Source organism: Petromyzon marinus, chromosome 13, assembly GCF_048934315.1.
Source record: "Petromyzon marinus isolate PM22_M1 ecotype Great Lakes invasive population chromosome 13, UKy_Petmar_22M1.pri1.0, whole genome shotgun sequence".
NCBI classification, from domain to species: domain Eukaryota; kingdom Metazoa; phylum Chordata; class Hyperoartia; order Petromyzontiformes; family Petromyzontidae; genus Petromyzon; species Petromyzon marinus.
Window position 1 is genome coordinate 490,698 of NC_133679.1, and position 27,552 is coordinate 518,249.

The 27,552-nt window shown below is 54.2% G+C and overlaps 2 protein-coding genes across 2 annotated transcripts; one reads left to right on the forward strand and one right to left on the reverse strand.

Moving 5' to 3' along the window:
• The first annotated feature begins 94 nt into the window (after positions 1–94).
• Positions 95–16,656, forward strand: LOC116942174 (uncharacterized). Its single transcript, XM_032953791.2, has 14 exons — positions 95–1,744; positions 3,561–3,649; positions 4,307–4,419; positions 4,971–5,096; positions 5,713–5,798; positions 8,089–8,299; positions 10,198–10,325; positions 10,495–10,627; positions 11,405–11,545; positions 12,282–12,361; positions 12,877–13,018; positions 13,451–13,657; positions 14,938–15,137; positions 15,489–16,656. The coding sequence occupies exons 2-14, from the start codon at positions 3,591–3,593 to the stop codon at positions 15,588–15,590; spliced, it is 1,728 nt and encodes a 575-aa protein (XP_032809682.1). The 5' UTR covers positions 95–1,744; positions 3,561–3,590; the 3' UTR covers positions 15,591–16,656.
• TSTD2 (thiosulfate sulfurtransferase like domain containing 2) lies at positions 16,556–27,090 on the reverse strand. The gene is made up of 10 exons (XM_076066755.1): positions 25,946–27,090; positions 25,769–25,882; positions 21,706–22,064; positions 21,244–21,352; positions 20,430–20,552; positions 19,800–19,905; positions 19,164–19,288; positions 18,688–18,846; positions 18,275–18,413; positions 16,556–17,288 (listed from the first exon to the last, which is right to left on the reverse strand). The coding sequence occupies exons 2-10, from the start codon at positions 25,823–25,825 to the stop codon at positions 17,035–17,037; spliced, it is 1,431 nt and encodes a 476-aa protein (XP_075922870.1). The 5' UTR covers positions 25,826–25,882; positions 25,946–27,090; the 3' UTR covers positions 16,556–17,034.
• Positions 27,091–27,552: the final 462 nt, after the last annotated feature.

Consider the following 27,552-nt stretch of genomic DNA (forward strand, 5'->3'; position numbering starts at 1 on the left):
GTACACATGTGATTTCACATCAAGACGAGACCTGGGAGTCTCACACACACTCCGACTCGGTTGAGTTCCCCGTCACGATGCAATTCCCTTCTGGCACTAGTGAATCGCAATCGAGTCGTCGCATGTAATTATTACAATTCGGAACAAGACGCCGGTACACAATGTCTTAACTCAGTTCGAATTACGTCGGGAGATCTTTAACGTCCATTAAGAAAACAGCGCACACTCTTACGGTTCGTACACCCACAGTAATAACCGGGATGGCCTGCTGGATTTGCACTGTGAACCTTTGCAACAAACGGCGAGCTCACTACATCTGAGCTGTGCTTGGAGTGACTCCTGCGCATGGCTTGGCAACTTGGGTGATATGTACAGTGCTTCAATGGCAAGGTGTTGTCGTAAGGTGTGTCACGGCGCATTGCAGCCATAGGGATCGGTTTGAACGCAATTGGTAACAGCAGCCTAGTTACAATACCACCCAATGTGTTGCATAGTTTTTGTGTTGGAACAACATCGCATGTAATACACTAATTATCTTTAATTTTAATAGGTGTGAATCACTTGTTATTTTTGTTTTTTAGCAAGTGGAGACCTGGACAACTATGAATGTGATGTGTGACCACGCCTATATTCTACTCGTGTTGGTTTACAACACAAGATGCCAGTCAAATGAATGTGTTTTTTAATGGTATAGTATTCGTCTGGTCTAGGTTAAACGTAATGCTGATTGGCATTTACGGGGTTGGGGATAACATTGTATGTGTGGTTTCCCGCTGATATTGTGCGGTGTTGCTCAATACTACTCAAACCCTGTTTATAGCTCTTAATCCAGTGGTGGACATTCCCCATTACCATGCTGGGGGGTGCATGTCTGAATTTGGCTCCAAATACCATAACTGAATTCAGCTCGTAAAATAACTCCCAGAATTTGGCATTACACGAAAATACTTAAACTGCCGTTTTTACGAAATGCAACTGATGAAAAACGCATGACTAAAACATACATGGAAACACTGATTCAATGTCCATTCTCAAGAGAATGCACATTCTTGCTTGTACAGGGTTCTAGTTACCTGCAAGCCCCGACAAGCATGGGTCTGCAAGTGAAGACAATGGCCCTTCGTGGGTGCTCCATTGTGCTCGTGGTACTGAAAGGGCCCGATGTTTGTCCTGGACGCATGGCACATATACACACACGCGCGCGCCGTGGTGCCACAGGAGCCGCCTTCACAACCCAGCAGAGGACTCGCGTCCACAGCGACACAGCATCACAGCACCACCATCACCACCAGCATCACAGCATCATCACCACCAGCATCACAGCATCATCACCAGCATCACAGCATCATCACCACCAGCATCACAGCATCATCACCACCAGCATCACAGCATCATCACCAGCATCACAGCGACACAGCATCACCATCGCCACCACCAGCAGCATCACAGCGACACAGCATCACAGCACCACCATCGCCACCATCACCACCAGCAGCATCACAGCGACAGCATCACAGCACCACCATCGCCACCATCACCACCAGCAGCATCACAGCGACACACCATCACAGCATCATCACCACCAGCATCACAGCATCATCACAGCGACACAGCATCACAGCATCATCACAGCGACACAGCATCATCACCAGCATCACAGCATCATCACCAGCATCACAGCATCACTATCACCACCACCATCATCACAGCACCACCACCACCGGCACTGGAAGCGCCCTGCCAGGTTTGATTGTTCGCACCTTAATCACGACTTGATAATAATCTCAATCTTTTATTACTGTATATATGTATATGCTGTATGTAGGTATATGCTATGTATTATTTGTATGCTGTATATAATTATGGCCGTGTTAACTCGCCTGTAAAAGAAGATTGTGAGTTCAAATCATATCGTAGTTTGGATTTGACTCAGCCCATCATCCTTGCGGGGTTGATAAAACGAGTGCCACTTGATGGGGAAGTCAAGAGTGGTTGTCTGATGGAGACACTGGCCCCTGCCATAGAAACGCGGAATCTTCGACCACTAGCACTACCATTCGACGCGGAGATGAAAATCTTAGCATCGTGAACCCGTGCAGAGCTGAAACATCGCCCCCTGTTCCAGAACACAGACTTCATTCGGTAAAACCGTGCAGAGCTGAAACATCACCCCCTGTTCCAGAACACAGACTTCATTCGGTAAAACCGTGCAGAGCTGAAACATCACCCCCTGTTCCAGAACACAGACTTCATTCGGTAAAACCGTGCAGAGCTGAAACATCACCCCCTGTTCCAGAACACAGACTTCATTCGGTAAAATCGTGCAGAGCTGAAACATCACCCCCTGTTCCAGAACACAGACTTCATTCGGTAAAACGTGCAGAGCTGAAACATCACCCCCTGTTCCAGAACACAGACTTCATTCGGTAAAACCGTACAGAGCCGAAACACGCACTCGATAAAGCCGCGTTGGGCAAGGTTTCCCTAGCGCAGCAAATCCCCCATTTACGTCTTTCCCGTTTACGTTGATTCGCAAATACGTCGTCACTTCATGAATGCCGCTACCTGATTTGCGTCGCCTCAACCCACACCTATCAGCTCCGACATTTACGTTTGGAAGGCGAACACGAAATGCCGCTATGTGGTCAGGTTACAGAGAAGTTGTCAACACAAGGGGTATATCGGATCAATTGCTTATGCGGTAAATGCTATATTGGACAGACGTGACGTAACATCAGCGTAAGACTAAAATAACACCAAAGGAACATTACATTATCTCAAACACAGCTGTCAGCAGTGGCAGAGCATGCTTTCCAACAAGGACACTCAATTGCTTTTGATAACGTTGAAGTGTTATGCAAAACGAAGTATTACTGGCCAAGACTAATTAGAGAATCAATCGAAATTGAGAATACAAATAATTTCAACCGCTGTGATAGCTACAGACTAAGCGCAGCCTGGAAGCGTATTATTAAGAAATACACAATACATATTGCAATTCCTTCGAAGAGTCACGTGCTCAGTGACAGATTACTGATCTATTACATAATTGCAATAACTCGCCCACCTCTGCCTCTGATCTTGAAACTTGATGAGGTTCAACAACGATGACGTCATCCTGCTCTATTTAAGACCGGGAGCACGTGGGATGGCTTCACTAGTCTGGCAAATTGCCCAAAGATGCTGGATGTAATTACCAGCGAAACGTCGTACTACTCAAATTCTAAATGATGCGGATTCACTCTTCAAACACACCGGTGGGCTAAAGAATTACCTAAATTGGCGTTTTGTTCACGTGACACATTTTTTACTGATTGGCCGTGTCGGGTGGTGGAGGGTTACGACACATTTATAAATAATGCGATCTCACCCAAAAATCTTTATTATGAATAATAGTGGTCGCGAAATCCTGCTACGTGTTAAACAGGTGACAGAGGATGATGCGTTTCGCAGTGTGTAACCCTCACTCTGTGCTTTGAGTCGATCCCTCGCGTGCACAGGTTTTTCCCTCATTGCTACGGAACGTTCTGTATTATGACATCAAATCGCGTGTCTCAAAGTGTTGCAGAGTTTCCCGTCCCGCTTGAACGATGGGTGATATCCAGGAGGAAATCAGGGAAATCCTCAACAGCCTCAAAGGCCTGGAGAGGTAGGCACGCGCGCCTGCACATCTCCTTTACCGCACAACCGAGCCGTGCCAGTGCCGAGCCGTGCCAGTGCCGAGCCGTGCCAGTGCCGAGCCGTGCCAGTGCCGAGCCGCGCCAGTGCCGAGCCGAGCCAGCCCGGCACGCCTCGGGACGCGTCGGGGTGTGTTTCCACAGCACAAGCCAAGCCGTGCAGCAATATGGAGGAAGTCGTGGGTTCGATCCCGAGCCTGGGGCCTGTATATTTGGAGTTTGCGTGTCTCTTTCTCCCCTTGGTCACGAGGATTTTTCTCCGGATCCTTAGTTTGTCCCTCCACATTTAGAATCAACACGCGTTTAGAGTATTTGGCTACTTTACCATTTCCGCACGAGACGCCACTCGTTGAGCTATCATGTGTGGCCAGGTCGCTTCTGAAAAAGAACAAGAGAGCTAAATGGGCCTGACCTGCTCAAATGTGATTTAAAAAAATAAAAATTACTTATTATTTTCATCCGCGTGAAACGGCTCTACAGACGCAATCGCTGATGACTCGTCACAAATGCGGTAATCATTTTACACACCCCAGAGGGATGATAGGCCGAGCCAAACTCCCGACTGGGATTTGTTGTTGAGTGCTCACCGACTGCTGATGCGGCGCCACTCGCCGCCGCGCGCGTGGCAGCTTCGCGTGCGACGAATGCATGGAGCTGATGAAGCAGCTCTGCAGCGTCTACTGGGAGCACGAGGAGTCGCGGGGGGTCATCTGCGACGTCTTGACCGATGAAAACTCTGAAGGTCCGAGATCACCCTGCACCATGCACCCCGCACGCACGCCGTCAGCCCGAGATCACCCTGCAGCACCACGAAGCCCGCAGTGTCATTGTGCGGTGTGAAGTCGCCTGTGATGCTGCACCAAGTCTCAGTCACATTAACAACACTCGACACAATCGTCGATAACGCTGCGGTAATAGGGAGATAGGTACACGCCGTGGACCCGATTCGTATTCCGCCTCGCCCGAGGCACTGCTGAGGGTAGCAGGGGCGCATTCAGTCCATCACGATCACGTTCTGCACGCCTTGGGTGAATGTGACCACTGGGACAACCTTTTCACGTCAGCACCGATTATTTTATTATCACGCTCGTTTGCCCAGGAAAACCTCGCCATGTCTCGAGACTTGTTCAGGAGGGTCACGTCAAGTTTTCGCAGTGGGGGCGCGATGTGGCTGCTGTGCGTGATCCCGAGTGAGCTATTTGCAGGTACACTACCAGCGACGTTGCTGCTCAGAGTTTCGTGTGACCGCTGACAGCGTCCTTGAAGTGAAGCTCGTTCCTGTCGCGGCTACAGAGATCTTCATGAAGGCCCTGCTGGAGCTGTCGGGCAAGGGCCTCATGAAGGACAACTCCGTGTGGTTCCCTGCCTACTACGTCCTCAACGCCGTCTGGAACTTCAGCGACGCCAGCCTGCAGCTCGGTGAGACATCGGCGCGGGCTTTGGAGAATCGAGTTGGTGGAGAGGAGCTGCGAATCTAAGAACCCGCTGCTGTGTCTGCGAGGTGGCCAGTTGGCAGTACAGCAAGCAGGGTGGTCCTCAATAGATCCGTGCGGCCCATTCAGTGTCGTGCCCTGGGGTGGTGCGCGAGTTGTGTTTGTTCCGGTGGAGACTCTGCCGGCTTGGCCACAAGGCGCGCTGCTCCTCCTCAAATAGAGTGTTGAGACTCAGTGAGGCTTTCCTGATTTAATAAATACATTGTTATTATTATTGATGAATCCGTTGCCAACAGTACAGACTGGTCTTGGCTGAACTCTATCCACGTCCCTTCCTCTCGTGGACTGACCACGCATGGCCCCCTACTGACAGGCTCGTGCCCGATTGGGGGGCCAGGTGCTGAGTCACCTTGTGGCGGCACAGGGACAGCTACCACTGGGGGTGCCCTTCCAAACATAAGCCGCTTGCCGGCACACATGGAACGCGACAACCGCGGACCAACGTTGCGCGTGCGACGCGGCTTGAGGGAGGGGGCCTCTGGCGGGCACAAATCGAGAGGTCGTCACGAGGTGGTGGGCCGGGTCGTGCCGTGTGTCCACAGCAAAGGCCCTGGGCAAGGTCGGCCTCATCAAGTACCTGCTCACCATCCTGAAACACGAGCCCTACCGCGAGCGCTTCAAACAGCAGGTGGGTGAGGCACTGGTGAGGTACTGGTGAGGTACGGGTGAGGTACTGGTGAGGTACGGGTGAGGTATTGGTGAGGTACTGGTGAGGTACGGGTGAGGTATTGGTGAGGTACGGGTGAGGTACGGGTGAGGTATTGGTGAGGTACTGGTGAGGTACTGGTGAGGCACTGGTGAGGTACTGGTGAGGCACTGATGAGGTATATGTGAGGCACTGGTGAGGTACGGGTGAGGTACTGGTGAGGCACTGGTGAGGCACGGGTGAGGTACTGGTGAGGTACTGGTGAGGTACGGGCGAGGTACAGGTGAGGTACGGGTGAGGTATAGGTGATGTACGGGTGAGGTACTGGTGAGGTACTGGTGAGGTACGGGTGAGGTACAGGTGAGGCACTGGTGAGGTACTGGTGAGGTACTGGTTAGGTACGGTCGAGGTACGGGCGAGGTACTGGTGAGGTACTGGTGAGGTACGGGTGAGGCACTGGTGAGGTGCGGGTGAGGTACTGGTGAGGTACTGGTGAGGCACTAGTGAGGTACGGGTGAGGTATGGGTGAGGCACTGGTGAGGTACGGGTGAGGTACGGGTGAGGTACAGGTGAGGTACTGGTGAGGCACTGGTGAGGTACGGGTGAGGTACTGGTGAGGTACGGGTGAGGTACTGGTGAGGTACGGGTGAGGCATTGGTGAGGTACGGCTGAGGTACTGGTGAGGCACTGGTGAGGTACTGGTGAGGTACGGGTGGGGCACTGGTGAGGTACGGTGAGGTATGGGTGAGGTACGGGTGAGGTACAGGTGAGGCACTGGTGAGGTACGGGTGAGGTACTGGTGAGGTATAGGTGAGGTACGGGTGAGGTACGGGTGGGGCACTGGTGAGGTACTGGTGAGGTACTGGTTAGGTACTGGTGAGGCACTGGTGAGGTGCGGGTGAGGTACGGGTGAGGTACGGGTGAGGTACTGGTGAGGCACTGGTGAGGTACGGGTGAGGTACGGGTGAGGTACTGGTGAGGTACGGGTGAGGTACTGGTGAGGTACGGGTGAGGTACTGGTGAGGTACGGGTGAGGCATTGGTGAGGTACGGCTGAGGTACTGGTGAGGCACTGGTGAGGTACTGGTGAGGTACGGGTGGGGCACTGGTGAGGTACGGCTGAGGTACTGGTGAGGCACTGGTGAGGTACGGTGAGGTATAGGTGAGGTACGGGTGAGGTACGGGTGGGGCACTGGTGAGGTACGGGTGAGGTACTGGTGAGGCACTGGTGAGGTACGGGTGAGGTACTGGTGAGATACGGGTGAGGCACTGGTGAGGCACTGGTAAGGTACTGGTGAGGGACTGGTGAGGTACTTACTGGTGAGGTACGGGTGAGGCATTGGTGAGGTACGGGTGAGGTACAGGTGAGGTACGGGTGAGGCACTGGTAAGGTACTGGTGAGGCACTGGTGAGGTACTGGTGAGGTATAGTTGAGGTACTGGTGAGGCACTGGTGAGTTACGGGTGAAGTACGTGTGAGGCACTGGTGAGGTACTGGTGGGGTACGGATGAGGCACTGGTGAGGCACTGGTGAGGTACTGGTGAGGCACTGGTGAGGTACGGGTGAGGTACGGGTGAGGTATAGGTGAGATACGGGTGAGGTACTGGTGAGGTACGGGTGAGGTACGGGTGAGGTATAGGTGAGGTACGGGTGAAGTACGGGTGAGGTATAGGTGAGGTACGGGTGAGGTACGGGTGAGGTCCTGTTAAGTATAATAAGCTAATGAATGTAACAAAGACATTTATGTATTTGTACCCAGGCAAGTGGAGGGTTCTGCCCCGGAGTGGCCGTGCAGGCCCAGTTTGTGTCCTGCGCGTGGGGGGGGGGATCAAAACGCCTCCACAAAGCGTGGGGACAGTGCTCACGAGTCCGCACAGACGTGGACGTGATCCCGCTCGCTTGACTGCCGCCCCCTGGCCAACTCGCAGCCGAGCACTTTGGGTTTATCTGCGGGGTCAGCCATCCCTCGCTTCCTACCACTTGGGTCACTGGCACGATCATTCGTCCGCGGCTACGCCAAGGACAGCCTCCCTGAGTCTCCAGATTCGTTCTCAGGAGGGTCCTGCCAAGCTTTCGCAGTCGCGGGATGATGTCGCCGCCGCGTGCGATACCAAATTGAGTAATTTGGGGGTCGGGTGAACTTTCGTGTGAGACACCAAACTCGACCATTCACTCCTCCTCCTGGTGCGCCTCCACCAGGAGCGGCACCGCGGGGCAGCGCCGCCGCTTGCGGCTCGAGCCCCCTGACCGCGTGCCCCCCCCGCCCCCCCCAGAATGTGCACTATCTGCTCAAGGCGTCGCTCAGCATCCTGCACAACGTGGCCAAGGCGCCGGCCAACCGGCAGCTGTTCCGCAGCGAGAACGCCATGGAGACCGTCATCCCCTACATGAGCATCAAGGACAACTTCCTCAAGGTGGTGGCCATCATGCTGCTGGGCTACATCATCGACGAGAGCGAAGCCGAGCTCATCATGGACAAGTCGAGTACGGGCAGCGCCACGTGGCCCGCTGGCACCCCCCCCCCCCATAACGCTCACCCAGACACCCACTCACTCACTCTCACCCACCCACTCTCACCCACCCACTCTCACCCACCCATTCACTCACACCCACCTACTCTCACCCACCCACCCATTCACCCACTCACCCACTCACTCTCACCCACCCATTCACTCTCACCCACTCACTCACTTTCACCCACTCACTCTCACCCACTCACCCTCACCCACCCACTCTCACTCACTCACCCACTCACTCTCACCCACCCACTCACTCTCACCCACCCACTCACTCTCCCACACTCACTCTCACCCACCCACTCACTCTCACCCACTCACTCTCACTCACACCGACTCTCACCCACTCTCACCCACCCACTCACTCTCACCCACTCACTCAGTCTCACCCACTCACTCTCCCCCACTCACTCTCACCCACCCACTCTTTCTCACCCACCCACTCACTCTCACCCACCCACCCACTCTCCCCCACTCACTCTCACCCACTCGTCTCGCTTGCACCAGCACCAGCTGGGTGGCAGCGCACCTGACAATGCCGCCCGCGGCACCCAGGATCGAGATTTAGTAAAATTGCAGCCAAAATAAATCCAGCAAATGGATTACGGAGTGCAGTAAAACCTGTCCAAGCCTGATGCGGTAAAGCCAACATTTGAGGATATGCCAGAAAGGCCCTGTAAACCGTGTTGACACTGACTTAGTTCAGAATACTGTCTATATGTGTAATGTTCGATTTCACTCGGACAACTTTTGTCTTTCTTCGAACACCGCTTTATTTACAACTCTCCGCATGTCCTCTATATTCCACAATATCCATGTCGCCATGGCTCGCACGCCGTGCTTCACTCGGCTCGCTCGCCACCTTTGTCTCTCCACTCCCCACTATTACTGCGCTTACTCCACCGCTAACTTCTTCATCTCCGCTCTCCGCTATCACCGTCGCTATGCTCTCTCCACTGCGAGCTACTTCTCTGCTCTCCGCTATCACCGTCGCTATGCTCTCTCCACTGCTAACCACTTCGTCTCTGCTCTCCGCTATCACCGTCACTATGCTCTCTCCACTGCGAGCTACTTCGTCTCTGCTCTCCGCTATCACCGTCACTATGCTCTCTCCACTGCGAGCTACTTCTCTGCTCTCCGCTATCACTGTCACTATGCTCTCTCCACTGCTAACTGTCTCTGCTCTCTGCTATCACCGACGCTATGCTCTCTCCACTGCGAACTGCTTCTCTTCTTCAGCTCCGCTATCGTTACGCTCTCTCTACTGCTAGCTGCTTCTCTTCTTCAGCTTCGCTCCACACTGTTTCCAAACTCTGTCTCCATTTCTGTCTCCAAACTCTGTCCCAAATTCTGTCTCTAAACTCTCCTCCAAACTCCACGTCTTGCCTCGTCCAGCTCCCAACGCCAACTCCCCACTCTAATTCCCGACTCCCCAATTTTTCCACGCTCTCATCACACCCCAATTAATCAACCCGCATAACGGCGCTCCGCGTGCCCTCTGCATCTGTTACCTCGCCAGACTTCAAGACGCCACTCCAGCCTTGACAACAACACCAACCAATCACAGCCGTCCTTGGCTCGCCCAGCTTAATTGCCCTAACATAACCTGTACTGTATTTGCCTTCGCTACAGGCTGACCCAACATGACCCGTATTGTCTTTGTTACCATGCAATCACACTGTTTGCACTACGCACCTTCCTACTCAACTACATATGTATTGCCAAGAATATATATAGGCAGCGCTAACAAAATAAAACATGGTCCATTGTTTAGGGTAAGAGAGAACACGGGTGAGCGTTGCCTATTCCCCGCAGTGCGTGGTGCGAAATGAGCAGGCTGGGTGTGCGTTGTTGCCGTGGTCGCAGATGCCATCAGCATCATGGTTGGGATGCTGAATAAGGCGATCGAAAACGGCCGCTACAAGGGCTTCACGGCGGAGGAGCTCACGGAGGCCCTGTCTCTCATCGCCACCTCTGAGAAGAACAAGCAGAAGGTACTTGATGATGGAGTTGTACATTAGCAGCCAGGGTAATTGATGATACGGCACTTGCTAATGCACTCCAGCGGTCAGTCGCCTCCCTAAACAAACCCCCCCGTGAACCCCGCGTGAACCCCCCCGACCCGAGCCGTGTGAGTTGTGATGGAGCTGTCGGCGCTCGCAGATCCACGACGAGGGCGCCGTGCCCATCATGGTGCAGCTCATGAGGTCGGGCAAGAGCAAGGAGCAGCGCTTCGCCGCCAAGGTGGTCTGGCAGATTTCCTTCGACGAGGAGATCCGCACCGTCCTGCAGAAGGGTACGTCCACGCCTTGGTTTTGCCACTCAGTATTTTCCGGGATGCCGTTAGACTACGATGGGTAGTCTACGAGCAACACCCGACTTAAAATCCGCAGCTGTAGCGGTAAGGTATACCGGACGTCAAGTTCCAGGTGCGGAAATATTTTCGAGGTCGCTGATCCCGGAGAGAAGAAACGAGGTCCCCGTGTGCGCGCCACTGTGGGGGGGGGGCACGGGAGGGAGGGGGCACGGCGTTCATTCTCAGGCTGTAGGAGGAGCAGCAGAATCCTCACTGGGCCCAGAGGTGCTCCGACTCCCAACCCCCCAAACCCACACCATGCACTCTGAAACGCGTGTTGTATGTTGAACGTCTTTCACACCGTACGTAGCCAACTGTGCTAATCGGAGGTGTGTGCATTTAGCAATGCCATGTTTTAATTCATATTTCGAAGGATGGAGGAATATCTGTCATATTAGACATTCAGATTGACTTTAAGGAGCGTATACCGATTCACAGCTCACACAGCTCAAGGAAGTCAGTTGCTAAACTCGCCATCTTCAGAGCAACATTGAAGATTATACTTATTTTCACATGAAACTGTTTCCATTCAAATGTTCTGCGCACCAGCATGAAAACAAGCTAGCCCATTTGTTTCCATCTCCCATGACATCGCATGCCGGCGGTGCCGCTGCTTACAACAATAATAATAGCACCTCAGCAAGGGGCACCTGAGAGTGATGGCCAGCTCCGCAGCTGACACTCGCCGCCATCTCCTCGTCCTTCCCCTTGCCAAAGACGAGGAGCTCCTGCAGCAGCTGGAGGAGCTGTCGAGCTCCCAAGACAAGGACGTCGCCGCCGTGGCTGAGGGCGCGCTGTGGGTCATCAACAACAAGGGCAGCGAGAAGTCCCGGCAAAACCAGGCCGTCAAAGACGGGGGTGGGTCCCGGCACGCTCTGGCCCTGCCGGTCTCTCACGAATGCCCCCATATGTCATGTTCCGTTTCTTCGCTAAATTACCCGTCAGCAGGAAGTGCTGAACATGAGGCGCGAGATTATTCGTAGATTCGTGGATGAAGGTTAAAACTGATCAGGCCTGTCAGCATCACGCCGTGACGTGGGCATATTCTCATTGCGCACTCTTGGAGAAAGGGCACAATACATCCCTTGCGTGACATCATAGGGAGAGCTGTGACGTCACAGAGCTCTCTCTGTGACGTCACACGGGAGAGCTCTGTGATGTCACAGGGAGAGCTCTGATATGTCACTCCACTCGCCGCCTGTCCAGACTGGGTGGCTTCTTGCACGCCCTGCTACAGACGCGTTTGCTGTACGGCGATCACACCAAATATTTTGTATTTCTAGGTAATAAATATGTGCCAGATTTAAATGAGGAATCAAATTTGATCTCACCAGGGGGGTCGTTTGTGCAGTCAGTAATGACCAAGCTGAGACCATATCCACATGGCCCTGGAGAGCCCGGTCTGATCGCAGGGAACTCCAGGATTCTTCACCATTGATAAACATGGTAGCTGCTAGTGAGGATAATCATCTTCAAGCCACCAGTCGACTCATCAGTGGCATAGGCTTCAGATGACATCCACATCACCCCTCGTGCATTGCAGCACAAGGGTTTTCGCGACCAACTGCTTGTGTCTGTGATAAACCGTTCACAGGTGCCTGCACAAACCACATCATGATCAGCTATCAGTGGGACTACCAGGCCGTGCTCATCCAAGTGAAAGATAGACTCAAGGTGAGCCCATGGGCCAGGGCCTCTGATGTTGATTGCAATCCGAGTCCTGCACCATCATACATTGCCCAGGGGCTGTGCGACATACGTACCCCCCAATCCCTAGGGGCTATGTACGATGTCTTGATGACCCTAAACCCGTGCTATTTGTGATGTGCTTATTATCCAGTGTCTCGGGTTCGTTGCTCATCCGTCATTTTATGCATGGACCGTGTGATCATTATCAGCCACCATTAATCCACTGCTGAATGAAGGCCTCCAAGCCAATGCCGTGTTACCTAGTCCTGTGACGTCATAATGATTAATCTTGCACCTGGGACGATGTCAACGCGCCGCCTCCTCGCTGGACATCCTCCCCAGGTGGGTCTCTTCCTCTTCCTGCCGCTCCAAATGACGATTAGCCTCGAGCACGCGGCGTCGTCCCTTCTCGCCGCGACGCGCCCCAGCGAACCTTCGGGCGGCACGCCGTGCCCTCCGACTCGTTCGCGCTCCCTGACGCCGCTGCCCGTACCCGACAGAGCCAGGGCTTCCGCGTGTGGATGGACGTGGAGCAAATGGAGGGCTCCACGCTGCAGGCCATGGCGGAGGCCGTGGAGAACGCCGCCGTGGTGCTCGTCTGCTGCTCCCAGAAGTACAAGGAGAGCCCCAGCTGCCGCACCGGTACGGAGCGCCCTCCCCTTCCCCGTTGTTGACGGCTGTGAGATCCGTCGCTGGGTTTGTTGCTGCTCCCTCCGACTAAACTTGTTACTTGGTAAACATGGAAAGTTGAAGGCGGTTAGCATAGACGTGGAATCATAGTACCGTATTGCAATACAATAATGGGTTTGTCTGCAATGCCCTCTGCTGTCCACTACTTAGCCCGGCAAACTCCTATGACAACCTGTGCTGTGCATGCACAGTGGTCACCTATCGACGCGCTATCCAGATTCAAACCTGCTCGGCTTCCGATTTCTGATGAGATCGTGCGCATTTTCGGTTGATTTGGCCACGGGCGGCACGTTGGGAATAGAGAACAGTCACGAACGTCACACGAGTTATGTCGAGCGGCCGAGCGGAACTGGGCAGCGAGCTGGCGTGCGTGTGGCGGCACAGAGGCAGAGTACACGTTCCAGCTGCACAAGCCGGTCATTCCTCTCATGATGGAGCGCAAATACCGGCCCGACGGCTGGTTGGGCATCATCGTCGGTGCCAAGCTGTGGATGGACTTTGGCACAAATACCAACTTTGAGCAGAACTTCAACAAACTCGTCAAGGAGCTGCACGGGCGCGGGCGTGACAGCGAAGGCGACACCATGGACGGTGACGGACGCTCGCAGCGCACGCACAGGGTTCACAGGGCATCGTGGGAGTGTAACCACACACCACACGCACAGGGCTCACAGGGCATTGTGGGAGTGTAACCACACACCACACGCACAGGGCTCACAGGGGATTGTGGGATTGTAACCACACACCACACGCACAGGGCTCACAGGGCATTGTGGGAGTGTAACCACACACCACACGCACAGGGTTCACAGGGCATTGTGGGAGTGTAACCACACACCACACGCACAGGGCTCACGGGGCATTGTGGGATTGTAACCACACACCACACGCACAGGGTTCACAGGGCATTGTGGGAGTGTAACCACACACCACACGCACAGGGCTCACGGGGCATTGTGGGATTGTAACCACACACCACACGCACAGGGTTCACAGGGCATCGTGGGAGTGTAACCACACACCACACGCACAGGGCTCACAGGGCATTGTGGGAGTGTAACCACACACCACACGCACAGGGCTCACAGGGCATCGTGGGAGTGTAACCACACACCACACGCACAGGGCTCACAGGGCATTGTGGGAGTGTAACCACACACCACACGCACAGGGCTCACAGGGGATTGTGGGATTGTAACCACACACCACACGCACAGGGCTCACAGGGCATTGTGGGAGTGTAACCACACACCACACGCACAGGGCTCACAGGGGATTGTGGGATTGTAACCACACACCACACGCACAGGGCTCACAGGGCATTGTGGGAGTGTAACCACACACCACACGCACAGGGCTCACAGGGGATTGTGGGATTGTAACCACACACCACACGCACAGGGCTCACAGGGCATCGTGGGAGTGTAACCACACACCACACGCACAGGGTTCACAGGGCATTGTGGGATTGTAACCACACACCACACGCACAGGGTTCACAGGGCATTGTGGGAGTGTAACCACACACCACACGGCTCACAGGGCATTGTGGGATTGTAACCACACACCACACGCACAGGGCTCACAGGGCATTGTGGGATTGTAACCACACACCACACGCACAGGGTTCACAGGGCATTGTGGGATTGTAACCACACACCACACGCACAGGGCTCACAGGGCATTGTGGGATTCCAAAGACAATCACACATGACATCATCAATTGGCATTGCGAGCCCAAATGTAAATCAAATGGAAATCATGGTAACATGATGAGGTTGCGGCTGGGAGTCAGCCCAGGCCTGCGTCTCTCTCGAATCGGTCGTCGCTCTCTCACCACTCTCTGCCCGCGTGCGCGTGGCTGCTGCCAGGCCCTGTGAAGGCCGCGGCCTCCTCCTCGCTCTCGGCCACGCTCGTCCAGCCCAGGGGCGCTGCCATCGAAAAGCTGCAGGCGTGGGGGTCCACCGACGTGGCGCGCTGGCTCACAGAGAGTGGCCTGGAGAGCTGCCTGGCTCTCTTCAGCAGCTACGACGGCCGCCTGCTTCTCCGGCTGCTGGAAATCCGCAAGGAGGTGGCGACTCCTCTACCTCCTCCACCTCCTCTCTGTTCTCGTATAGAACATGCGCACGCTGCGCCGGCCTCTTACCAAAATCATTTGGAAGGAGCCGTGCCAGTGGTCCACCTTACTTCAGATCGAGTGTTTCACTCGAGTTTCACACGCCTGTCTTCCTTGACCGGGTCAATAAAACAAACCCCACATTGTGGAGAATCAGCATTGGTCATCGAGCGGCTGGGCCCTACTACATACTCGGGGCCCCCCACAGAGAGGAGTGCCGCCCCATCGCTCATTTGAGCAGGGAGGTTCTTCAACTCGAAGCTCACCTCCAACCTCTCATCTTTCTTGTGCGTGTTCTAATTTCAGTCTCCTGAATTCTTCTTCCGGAGCCTCAAGAGGGACATGGGTTTCAGCTCGATGCGCGAGATTCTGATCTTTGTGGATGCCGTGGAGAAACTGGAGCTCTGAAGACCGCAGGAGAGAGACACGGTGTTGGGGACGAGGGCTCAGAATCCCGCGGAGAGGATGTCGGGCTCTCGTCACTTTACCGCACGTGCACAAATCCCCTCATTGTTTTCCACACAGGAACAAATCTGAACCGATTACGTTCACTCTGAAGAGAATGATTTAGAGGCGCGGACATGGGCGGAGTTTGTGGGGGGGGGGGCACGGTTTGGCAACGCCGTCCAAACTGGACACCTTTATTGATTTATTTTTAGTAGTTTACAATTAAGATTACAAAGAAACAAATGATATTCACCCACGCTTTCTAATGTGAGGGACAAAGCGAACCCCTGTCCGGTCCAAATATACAAGTCAAACTCTGCCTATGGACGTGAGAAAACACACAAGTGCTTGGGAAGGCAGCCAAAACTGGCGCCAACACATTGCCCAAGTACTGTGGCCGTATATTGGGATGTGTGGCCATCTGCAATCGGAAGTTTGTCGGTATTTTTTGTGTCAAAAATTTCAACCGTGTCATCACTTTAACCGAGGAGTCTTCGCTATATTGATTGGTATGCAAGATGGAACATCTCTTCCGTGGTGATAAACACCACAAGGTTAAGGTCCACTCCACCTTTTCAGCGGAAACAATGAGCGTCCTCTTAACTTTGATTACAAAATCGCCGCATCTTCATCATCGAGACTCCGATCATAGCGGTGTGGTGATGATGACGCATTCCGGGCCGACGGTGGTGCCATTGGTGGCGCTGGAGAGGGCTGCATTCCACCGATGGCACCATGCTTGCATCGTGACCGAGGTGTTAGGGAATATGTTGCTAGCATTTCAACCGTGCAGTTGCAAAGGCTGTTTAATTATAAATTATTATAAATTGGCGATACCCTCGTGTTATATCTGTATTTGTGATGTGTAATCATCGCGCCTGTAGCGAAAACACTGCGCATAAAACGTCACACCAAGAACTCAAAAACAGATTCGGCTTCAACATTTAATTTTTCCCCAAAAGTTTTCAACACCACGATTCGTAAAATTCAGCTACAAATCGATTAAAGTAAAATGTTTATTAATATGCTCACTTCGTTGTACATTTATTTCATTTTATACCAGGAAATCAATTAACTGTCCGATAGATTACTTGGCCATACCACAAGGTAGTACACCAAGTGGGTTCCCGACCAGTCCCTGTTGATTTTTAGTGTTACATCCTCGTATTCCTGGGTTTTGCAGGGTATTCTGATTTTGCAAATCACTCAAGGAATTCAGCAAACGTCCCAACACAAGATCCCGCTACAACAAAGTACTGAGACATGGCGAGGCTTTTCTGTGTATAGAAAAGCAGGCAGATGGTGGTTAGCGGGTAGACGAGTGATCATCAGGCAGGTGAGTGGTCAGGGGCGTGTGGGTGGGTAAGCGGGCAGGTGAGTGGTCAGCTGGCATGTGGGTGAGCGGTCAGTGGGTGGGCGAGTGGTCACTCTCCGACTGGGCGTGTAGTGGAGCGCGCTCCCTGCGTGCGGTACACGCGCACTCCTCCGGGGGCCTTCCCGCCGTCCGCGCCGGGGCAGCGCCAGCCTTGTCCTGGCACGGCCGGCAGCAGGCGGTGAGGCCGGTCGACCGGCACGGCTCGCACGACAGCACCAGCTGGCGGCAGGCACGCGTGCTGCACAGGCGGAATTCATCCCACGGCCGCCCGCAGTACACACACGCTGCAAGCGCAGCACCACACACGTTCAAGTCATGGACGCGCTCGCTACTGTCATCATCAGTACCCCACCAAAGGCAAATATCCCCCGTAGAGCCTTTAACAGACTCTTGGGGCAAGTGCTGTTAGCGAGCAGCACCTTTTAAGGTCGGCACAGCACTTGAAGGGGTGGGTGGCCAGCACCACGCCTGGGAACCTTTGTCTCCTGAGTGGCGATGTTGACATATTGCACCAGGTACTCATATAAGGCTGAGGCGACGTAGGGGAGGCCCAGGACCAGTTCAGATATTCATCCCCACTACCATCATTACCATCTTTACCATCGTCATTACTGTCATAATTTCATTGCACATCACAGGATCATGATGGTAACACCATCCAGCAGTGGAATTGCCATTACTGATGATGATTGTATGTTCACAAATAACCACCATCACTAATAAAACATCAGCTGTACTGCCACCACCACCCTTCACGACAATAACCATCATCACCACCACCTTTGCTACCATTAACACCTTCATATTCACTCCCGTCACAAGCACCATCATGACTTTCATTACCATCATCATCGTTAGAATCACCAACTTCACCGTTCGCACCCGTATGTATCACCACAAATGTCAGCAGCATTGCTACCACCACTTTCATGACGATCACCGCCACCATCAACTTCACTATCACCAACATCATCGCGACCTTAAATTATGACAAGTATCACAACTAGCATTATCAACAGCTGCATCACCACCTTCACTGTTATTACCAGTATCGCCAAAATCATCAATACCACCAACACTACCAGACAATCTGTATTTCTGTAATAACCATGTTGGTCAAGTTGAATATACTGATCTGGTTCTGGCCTTGTCATTAGCAGTAAACAAGTCAGAGGTTCACTGAGATGATGTAACGCGGTAAAACCACTCTCATGCACGGACAGAGCAGAAGGAGCGGGGAAGTGCGATGGAGAGAATCCGGGCTACTCACAGGCAATGACGTCGTCGTTAGAGCTGATGGCGTATCGCTCGTCGAAAACAAACAGCTTCCCCCGGAAGAATCCCTGCGGGAAGCGCTCCAGGTAGCGGTGGACGCCACCCTGCAGCTGGCACACATCCTGGCACACGCCCTGGCACCACAAAGACACAGATCCCCCGTGTAGCCTTCAACAGACTGCTGAGGCGAGTGCCGTTAGCGAGTAGCACCGATGAAAGTCCGCACGGCACACTAGCTGACGTGTGCAAACTCGCCGTCGTGATAATATTCACGATCCCCATCGCGTGCACACGCACTCCCTCGGCACCATCTTCATCACGCCGTGCGCTCACCCCTGTGCTCTCCGCTCCACACGTGCGCCGTGGCCGTACCGCGCGGTGCCGCGGTGTTCAACGCGCCGCCCTTACCTTGGAGCGCAGGTACGCCGATCCGCGCTCGCAGCGCACGCCACCCGTGCAGTACATGAGCACGCGCTTGCCACGGAACAGCTCCAAGTTGCGGTCCACGTACTCGGGGAAGTAGCTGAACTTGCGGATGTCGGGCGCCACGCTCCCGCGGAAGCGGCCCTGCCACAGCGCCACCACCGCCACCACCGCCATAACCACAGCGGCATTTAGATGAACAATGGGAAGCATTTATCGGTGAAAGTTTCACATTTAACTGCTCAATTCCAATTTAGTGGTAATCATTCGATTAACCCCAGAGATGATAGGCCGAGGCAACCCCTCACCGGGATTTGAACTCGCAACATTCTATATCGTGCCACCAACTGCCGTCTGACCGATGAGCAAAGTGAGAAGCATTGGTATTCTAACGGTGGCGGCTCCAACCATGCCGCGCCTCGTGGCGGCGGCAACACCACAAAGTGCGCCGTCTCACTTACGATCTTGCTCTCGTAGAAGTTGCGGCAGTCGAGCAGCAGCGTGCCGCCGCCGCCGCTCTCCGCCGCGTCCCGTCCCAGTAGCGCCTGCACCTCCTCGTGGAACTCTTCCGGTGAGAGACGACGCCCTGCTCGCCCGCCCGTCCGCACGGTCACGGGCGCACGGTCACCATCCAAACGACTCTCGGACGAGTCGTACGAAACGCTACAGCTCGAGACTCGCGGGGTCTGCCTCAATAAAACAGAGGTGCCCAGCATAGTGACTCGGTAATGAGCAAATAACCTCAAGGCTGGCTGATATCCAGCCCTAATGATCGTTTTATATTCCTACACTAATTAAACCAAAGTCTAACGCAGACTCTCTTAACACAACGTACTATGAAAAAGGGCCATCGCCCAAAACGTTACCTATTATGTTTCCTTTTAAGCTTTGTTATGGAGGAATGTGTTGAGTTCCCTGCGTGAAGGGATCAGTGGACATTCAGGAGGTGGTTCTACACACGGTCCACTTTCGTGCATCCCCCGCACCACGACAACGTACGGGGAGGAGGGATGGGGGACGGCTCCACGCGAGCGGCCCACGCCCGACGCCGAAGACGCACACCAGTGGGGGGGTGGGGGAGCTGCGTGACCTCTGACCTGCATCAAGGTGGGACACGGCCTGGGGGCTGAGACCCAGGGGCACGATCTCCTGGTGCACGGCTACGCGGAGGTCCGCGAAGCAGCGAGCGCCGCCCGGGCTGCTCTGTGGCACCAGGAAACACCACGATCCGTTTCTCACTTCGCAGGGGGCAACATTTTCTCGTTTGACTGTACAGCTGAGGCACATGCAACGGATATTTTCAAATATCAGCATGGAAAACAGACCGCGTGGAATTCATGATTTGCAATCAGAAGCGTCCGAGTTGAAATCCTGGTTGGGGGCTGACTCGACCCACCATGCCTCCAGGGTCAGTACGAGGAGGAGTGCTGCTTTGTGGGAAGACAACAGCGGTTCTCTGATATAACCAATGCCCCCTGCCATAAGAATCCAGAATTTTAAGCAACTGGCTCAGAACGATAAAAGGAGCTGAGCACCACCCCATGCTTGTTTGAGCGGAGAGACGATTTGGAATTTTTGATGCACGTCCCAAGTGGTCTAGACTTCCCGCAGGGTTGTGCTCAGGTTCACTGATGGAACAACAAAGCCTGCCCAGCTAATGTGGAGCGACGCGGTGTTGGTGTGATGAGAGTTGTGCTGCCTCGACGTCACGAAGCGAGAGACCGTGCCTTGAAGTCGTCCAGGGTCATGCCCCTGAGGGCCGGGTGAGCCAGCACGGCCTGCACGTACGCCCGTGTGGCTGCACGCATGCCGCCCACTGTCCCGTTGAGGCCCTCCTTGGCCAAGCGCACCTGCAGACAGAGCCACCCGCTCCACTCATGCACAGCCACTCACACGGCATGCAAGGCACATCCTCTTACTACACTCACACTCCAAGTAGGGCACAGCCACCCGCTCCACTCACACACAGCCACTCACACCCCAAGCAGGGCACAGCCTCCCGCTCCTCTCACACACAGCCACTCACACGGCGAGCAGGGCACAGCCTCCTTCTCCGCTCACACAGTCACTCACATGGCGAGCAGGGCACAGCCTCCCTCTACACTCACACACAGCCACTCACATGGCGAGCAGGACACAGCCTCCCTCTACACTCTTGTTTGAGAAAGATATAAACGTGTTCTCTTTAAATTGTCATCACACTGAATGGCTTAGTACTCACAGCTGATATAAGCTGAATTTAGTGACAAATCAGAAATAATGTATTTGTTATAGGGTCGTTAGAAACGAGGCTTGGACCATCAAGTCTTTACACTTTATCATCGGTGGATGAGACCAGGACACAGGTGCAGGACCTCGCGAGTGCCGGCTCAGGTCCGAGTCAGGGCCATTCCAGGCCCCCTGAGCCATTCGGCCACCTCCACATAGTAGCACCTTCTCTGTCGCCCTCCACTGACCGCGCAAGACGAGACAAGACGGCGCGAGGCAGGGCGCGAGCTCCACGCGACCGGGGCCCGGCGGTGACGGCGGGCGAGCGGTTACCTTCCCCGTGAGCTGTAGGCGCTCGCACAGCGTCCTCTGCCAGCGGCAGAGCGCGCGGGGGGCGGCGACGTCGCAGTAGTGGTAGAAGAGGAGCACCTCGCCCTCCTCTCTGCTCGCGACAACCGGCCCACAGGTGGACAGCTTCAATCACGGCGGCAGTGGCGCAGCGGTACGGAGGGCGGCGGCACTCCGCTGTGAACCCGGCGATGCGAGTTCCAATACCACCCACGGCTAACATCGATGGAAAAGGCTGTTAGGACCGGTCCTACCTTGAACCACCACAATAAAGTGTGCACTTGTAGTTTATTATAACTCTAGGTGTATTTGGTGCAGTGGCAGAGTGGTTAGGTGAGTATGAACCCACTGACCAGAGTACGATTCGTGGTCACGGCTAATACAGCGAGTGAAACCTGAACCGGTCCTGTAGTGCGCTATTCCCAAATAACCCTCCAACTCACTCACCCAGGGTGTGAATCCAGATTCAGGGCGGTGATGTCTGGCAGCCATGGCACGTCCATCGTTGCATCTTCACCCCTGGCGTCCTCCTCCTCGTCTTCATCTTCTGCTCGCCTGTCGCCCTCTCCTGCTGCCCGAGCGCTGGAACTGTCACGGAGAGCTCCAGGGGTGAGCCGCCACTCGAGCTGGGGGGCGTCGCGCCGGGCAGCAGTGGCAGCAGCAGCAGCGGCGGCGGCGGCGGCGGCTGCGTGGTACGTCCCCACGTGGCGATGAACCTCCCCGCGCTGCACGAACGTCTGTCCGCAGCAGCGCCACTCTCCACCCGGCCCGGGCACGCGCAGTGTCTCCACGTAGAGGCCGAACGCCTGCGCAGACACGGGCAGTGCCATCAACACTCACAAACAAAAGAGCCCCCCGTGTAGCCTTAACATAATCTAGGGGCAAGTGCTGTTTGCGAGCACCTATAAAGGCCGGCATGGCACACGAGGGGGTGGGCGGCCAGCACCACGCCCGGCCGCCTTTGTCTCCCTAGTGGAGATGTTTACACGCGAGTGTCTCCGCGTGGTTAAGGAATTCACGTATTGCAAGTATGGTGTTATCGGGTTGGTCCGCGTGTTGAGATATTTCGTCTCACAAGAGACAACACTGAGACATTCAACCACAGAAACACACATGCAGACACTCACAAGACGCACCCCGACACTACACGCACAGAGACACACTCAGCACAGACACACACAGAGACACCGACACACTCAGCACAGATACAGACACGCACAGAGACACACTCAGCACCGACACGCACACAGAGACACTGACACACAGAGACACCGACACTCAGCACAGATAAGGACACGCACAGAGACACACTCAGCACCGACACGCACACAGAGACACCGACACACTCAGCACAGATACAGACACGCACAGGGAGACACTCAGCACCGACACGCACACAGAGACACTGACACACAGAGACACCGACACACTCAGCACAGATACAGACACGCACAGAGACACACTCAGCACCGACACGCACACAGAGACACTGACACACTCAGCACAGATACAGACACGCACAGAGAGACACTCAGCACCGACACACACACAGAGACACTGACACACAGAGACACTGACACACGCAGCACAGATACAGACACGCACAGAGACACACTCAGCACAGAGACAGACACACAGAGACACTGACACACTCAGCACAGACACAGACACGCACAGAGAGACACTCAGCACCGACACGCACACAGAGACACTGACACACTCAGCACAGATACAGACACGCACAGAGACACACTCAGCACAGAGACAGACACACAGAGACACCGACACACTCAGCACAGATACAGACATGCACAGAGAGACACTCAGCACCGACACGCACACAGAGACACTAACACACTCAGCACAGATACAGACACGCACAGAGACACACTCAGCACAGAGACAGACACACACAGAGAGACACTCAGCACCGACACGCACACAGAGACACTGACACACAGATACACTGACACACTCAGCACAGACACAGACACGCACAGAGACACTGACACACTCAGCACAGACAGACACGCACAGAGACACACTCAGCACAGAGACAGACACACAGAGACACTGACACACAGAGACACTGACACACTCAGCACAGATACAGACATGCACAGAGACACACTCAGCACAGAGACAGACACACAGAGACACTGACACACTCAGCACAGATACAGACATGCACAGAGACACACTCAGCACAGAGACACACAGAGACAGACACACTCAGCACAGATACAGACACGCACAGAGAGACACTCAGCACCGACACGCACACAGAGACACTAACACACTCAGCACAGATACAGACATGCACAGAGACACACTCAGCACAGAGACAGACACACAGAGACAGACACACTCAGCACAGAGACAGACACACAGAGACACTGACACACAGAGACACCGACACACTCAGCACAGATACAGACACGCACAGAGAGACACTCAGCACAGACACACACAGAGACACCGACACACTCAGCACAGACACAGACACGCACAGAGACACTGACACACTCAGCACAGACAGACACGCACAGAGACACACTCAGCACAGAGACAGACACACAGAGACACTGACACACAGAGACACTGACACACTCAGCACAGATACAGACATGCACAGAGACACACTCAGCACAGAGACAGACACACAGAGACACTGACACACTCAGCACAGATACAGAGACACACTCAGCACAGAGACACACAGAGACAGACACACTCAGCACAGATACAGACACGCACAGAGAGACACTCAGCACCGACACGCACACAGAGACACTAACACACTCAGCACAGATACAGACATGCACAGAGACACACTCAGCACAGAGACAGACACACAGAGACAGACACACTCAGCACAGAGACAGACACACAGAGACACTGACACACAGAGACACCGACACACTCAGCACAGATACAGACACGCACAGAGAGACACTCAGCACAGACACACACAGAGACACCGACACACTCTGCACAGATACAGACACGCACAGAGACACAGCACCGACACGCACACAGAGACACCGACACACTCAGCACAGATACAGACACGCACAGAGAGACACTCAGCACCGACACGCACACAGAGACACTGACACACTCAGCACAGATAGAGACACGCACAGAGACACACTCAGCACAGAGACAGACACACAGAGACACTGACACACAGAGACACTGACACACTAAGCACCGAGACAGACACACAGAGACACTGACACACTCAGCACAGACACAGACACGCACAGAGACACACTCAGCACAGAGACAGACACACAGAGATACTGACACACTCAGCACCGAGACAGACACACAGAGACACAATGACACACAGAGACATACTGACACACAGAGACACACTGACACACAGAGACACACTGACACACAGAGCCACACTGACACACACTGACACACAGAGACACACTGACACACAGAGACACACAGAGACACACTGACACACAGAGACACAGCTCAGAGACACAGTGACACACTGACACACAGAGACACACAGTGACACAGAGACACACAGAGACACACTGACACACAGAGACACAGTGACACACTGACAGACAGAGACACACAGAGACACTGACACACTCAGCACAGAGACACTGACACACTCAGCACAGAGACACAGTGACACACTGACACACAGAGACACTGACACACTCAGCACAGAGACACACAGAGACACACAGAGACACTGACACACTTAGCACAGAGACACACAGACACATACTGACACACTCAGCACAGAGACACAGTGACACACTCACACACAGAGACACTGACACACACAGCACAGAGACACACACTGACACACAGAGACACACAGAGACACTGACACACTCAGCACAGAAACACACACAGACACACACTGACACACTCAGCACAGAGACACACACAGAGACACACACTGACACACAGACACACACTGACACACACAGAGACACACTGACACACAGAGACACTGACACACTTAGCACAGAGACACACACAGACACACAGAGACACACACTGACACACAGACACACACTGACACACACAGAGGCACACTGACACACAGAGACACTGACACACTCAGCACAGAGATACACACAAAGACACACTCAGCACAGAGACACACACAGACACACACACAGACACACTGACACACACAGACACACAGTGACACACTCAGCACAGAAACACACTGACACACACTGACACACACAGAGACACACAGAGACACACTGACACACAGAGACACTGACACACTCAGCACAGAGACACACACAAAGACACACACAGAGACACACTGACACACACAGAGACACACTGACACACAGAGACACACTGACAGACACAGACACACTGACACACTCAGCACAGAGACACACACACACAGAGACACACTGACACACACAGACACACAAAGACACACTCAACACAGAGACACACAGAGACACAGTGACACACTCAGCACCGAGCCAGGTGCTGCCTTTCTCACCGTCCGCCGCGCGCGTCTCCGATCGCTCCTCAGCTCCGCGGCGGCGCCCGGGTCCATGGCGAGCGGCCACGCAGCCCCGCAACTACGAGGAGCGGTTCGAGTCGTCTCCAGGGCCTGAGAGAGAGAGAGAGAAGTTGAACCTTGAAGCCTGGGGCCTGAGAGAGAGAGAAGTTGAACCTTGAAGCCTGGGGCCGCGAGCCTCGCGAAGCCGCCCAGCGCCACGGCAGCTTGGCTTGGTCTCTGTGCAAGCCCCGGGTCGATGTTGTTGTTGTTGCTACTGCTGCTGTAGTCGTTGTTGTTGTTGCTATTGCTGCTGTAAGTCGTTGTTGCTACTGCTGCTGTAGTCGATGTTGTTGCTACTGCTGCTGCTGTAGTTGTTGTTGTTCAAGAAGTTGATGTTCGTTTCGTGGATTTCTCAGCGACGATGCTTCAGTGCGGGTTACAGTGCGGGGGTGGGGGGGCCCCGGCATCTGAATCGACCCGCACACAGACAAAGCTCCCCCGTGTGGCCTCTACACATTGCAGGGGCAAGTGCTGTGTTAGCGAGTTGCACCGATGAAGGCCGGCACTGTGTCACACGAGGGGGCTGGGTTGCCAGTACCACACACGGCCGCCTTTGTCTCCCTAGTGGCTTTTTTATAATGCACACCGCATCAGGTACTTCATTTGAGGTTGAGCCGACTTAGGGGTGGCCCAGGACCGGTTCAGATAATCGTCACCGCTGGTGGTGGTGGTGGTGGCCGTGAGCGGGATTCGAGCTGGGGTCACCGGGTTCGCAGCGCGGTGCACTAATTGCTGCGCCACCGCTCCCCGCACAAAGCGCTGCAGCACACAGAGAGCTCCATCGGGAGATGCGTGCATGAGGAGGATGAGGTTTATGCCTGGGTAAGGAGCGGGGAGGCCTTCATCATCCAGCAGTGGATCGGCACCGAGCTGTCCCGGTGTTATTGAAGCGGCTCACGGGCTCCCGAACGACGCCTGGAAGTGAATGCTCAATCAAGTGAACTGAGGTCCACACCTAACACCACCATCGCTGTCAACCCCTTATCACTGCCCCAATTACAGACCAATTCAGACCGTATTGGTCACCCCCGTGCCCCTTATAAATCACAACGCTCATCCTACAAAGTCCCATCACAAGGGAGAAACACAAATAGACACATTTTGTTGTCCGTATTGAAATGGCTATACGCCTATGGACCTCAAAACTCAATGTCCCTGTACAAGAATGCGGGGTAACCCGTGTGGATTGTCAGCTTCGCAGCAGCGGCTGTGTAAGATGACACCACCACCACCACCCACGTGGAGCAGCATCGCAGCTTTGACCGGGCCCGGGGCTGGTGGCATCTGTGCAACAACAACAGCTGCTGCTGAAACAACAGCTGCTAAACAGCAGCTGCTGCAACAACAGCTGCTACTGCTGCAACAACAGCTGCAGATGCTGCAATAACAACAACAGCTGCTGCTGCAACAACAGCTGCTGCAACAACAGCTGCTGTAACAACAACAGCTGCAGCTGCTGCAACAACAACAGCTGTTGCTGCAACAACAAAACAGCTGCTGCTGCAACAACAACAACAGCTGCTGCAACAACAACAGCTGCTGCTGCAACAACAGCTGCTGCTGCAACAACAACAGCTGCTGCAACAGTTGCTGCTGCTGCAACAACAATTGCTGCTGCTGCAACAGCTGCAGCTGCTGCAGTGTCGGATCTCAGAATTCACTCGTGAAGCAGAACTCGGAAAAAGCTTTAAGGCCCAGGTGGGCAGAACAATTTTAATTAA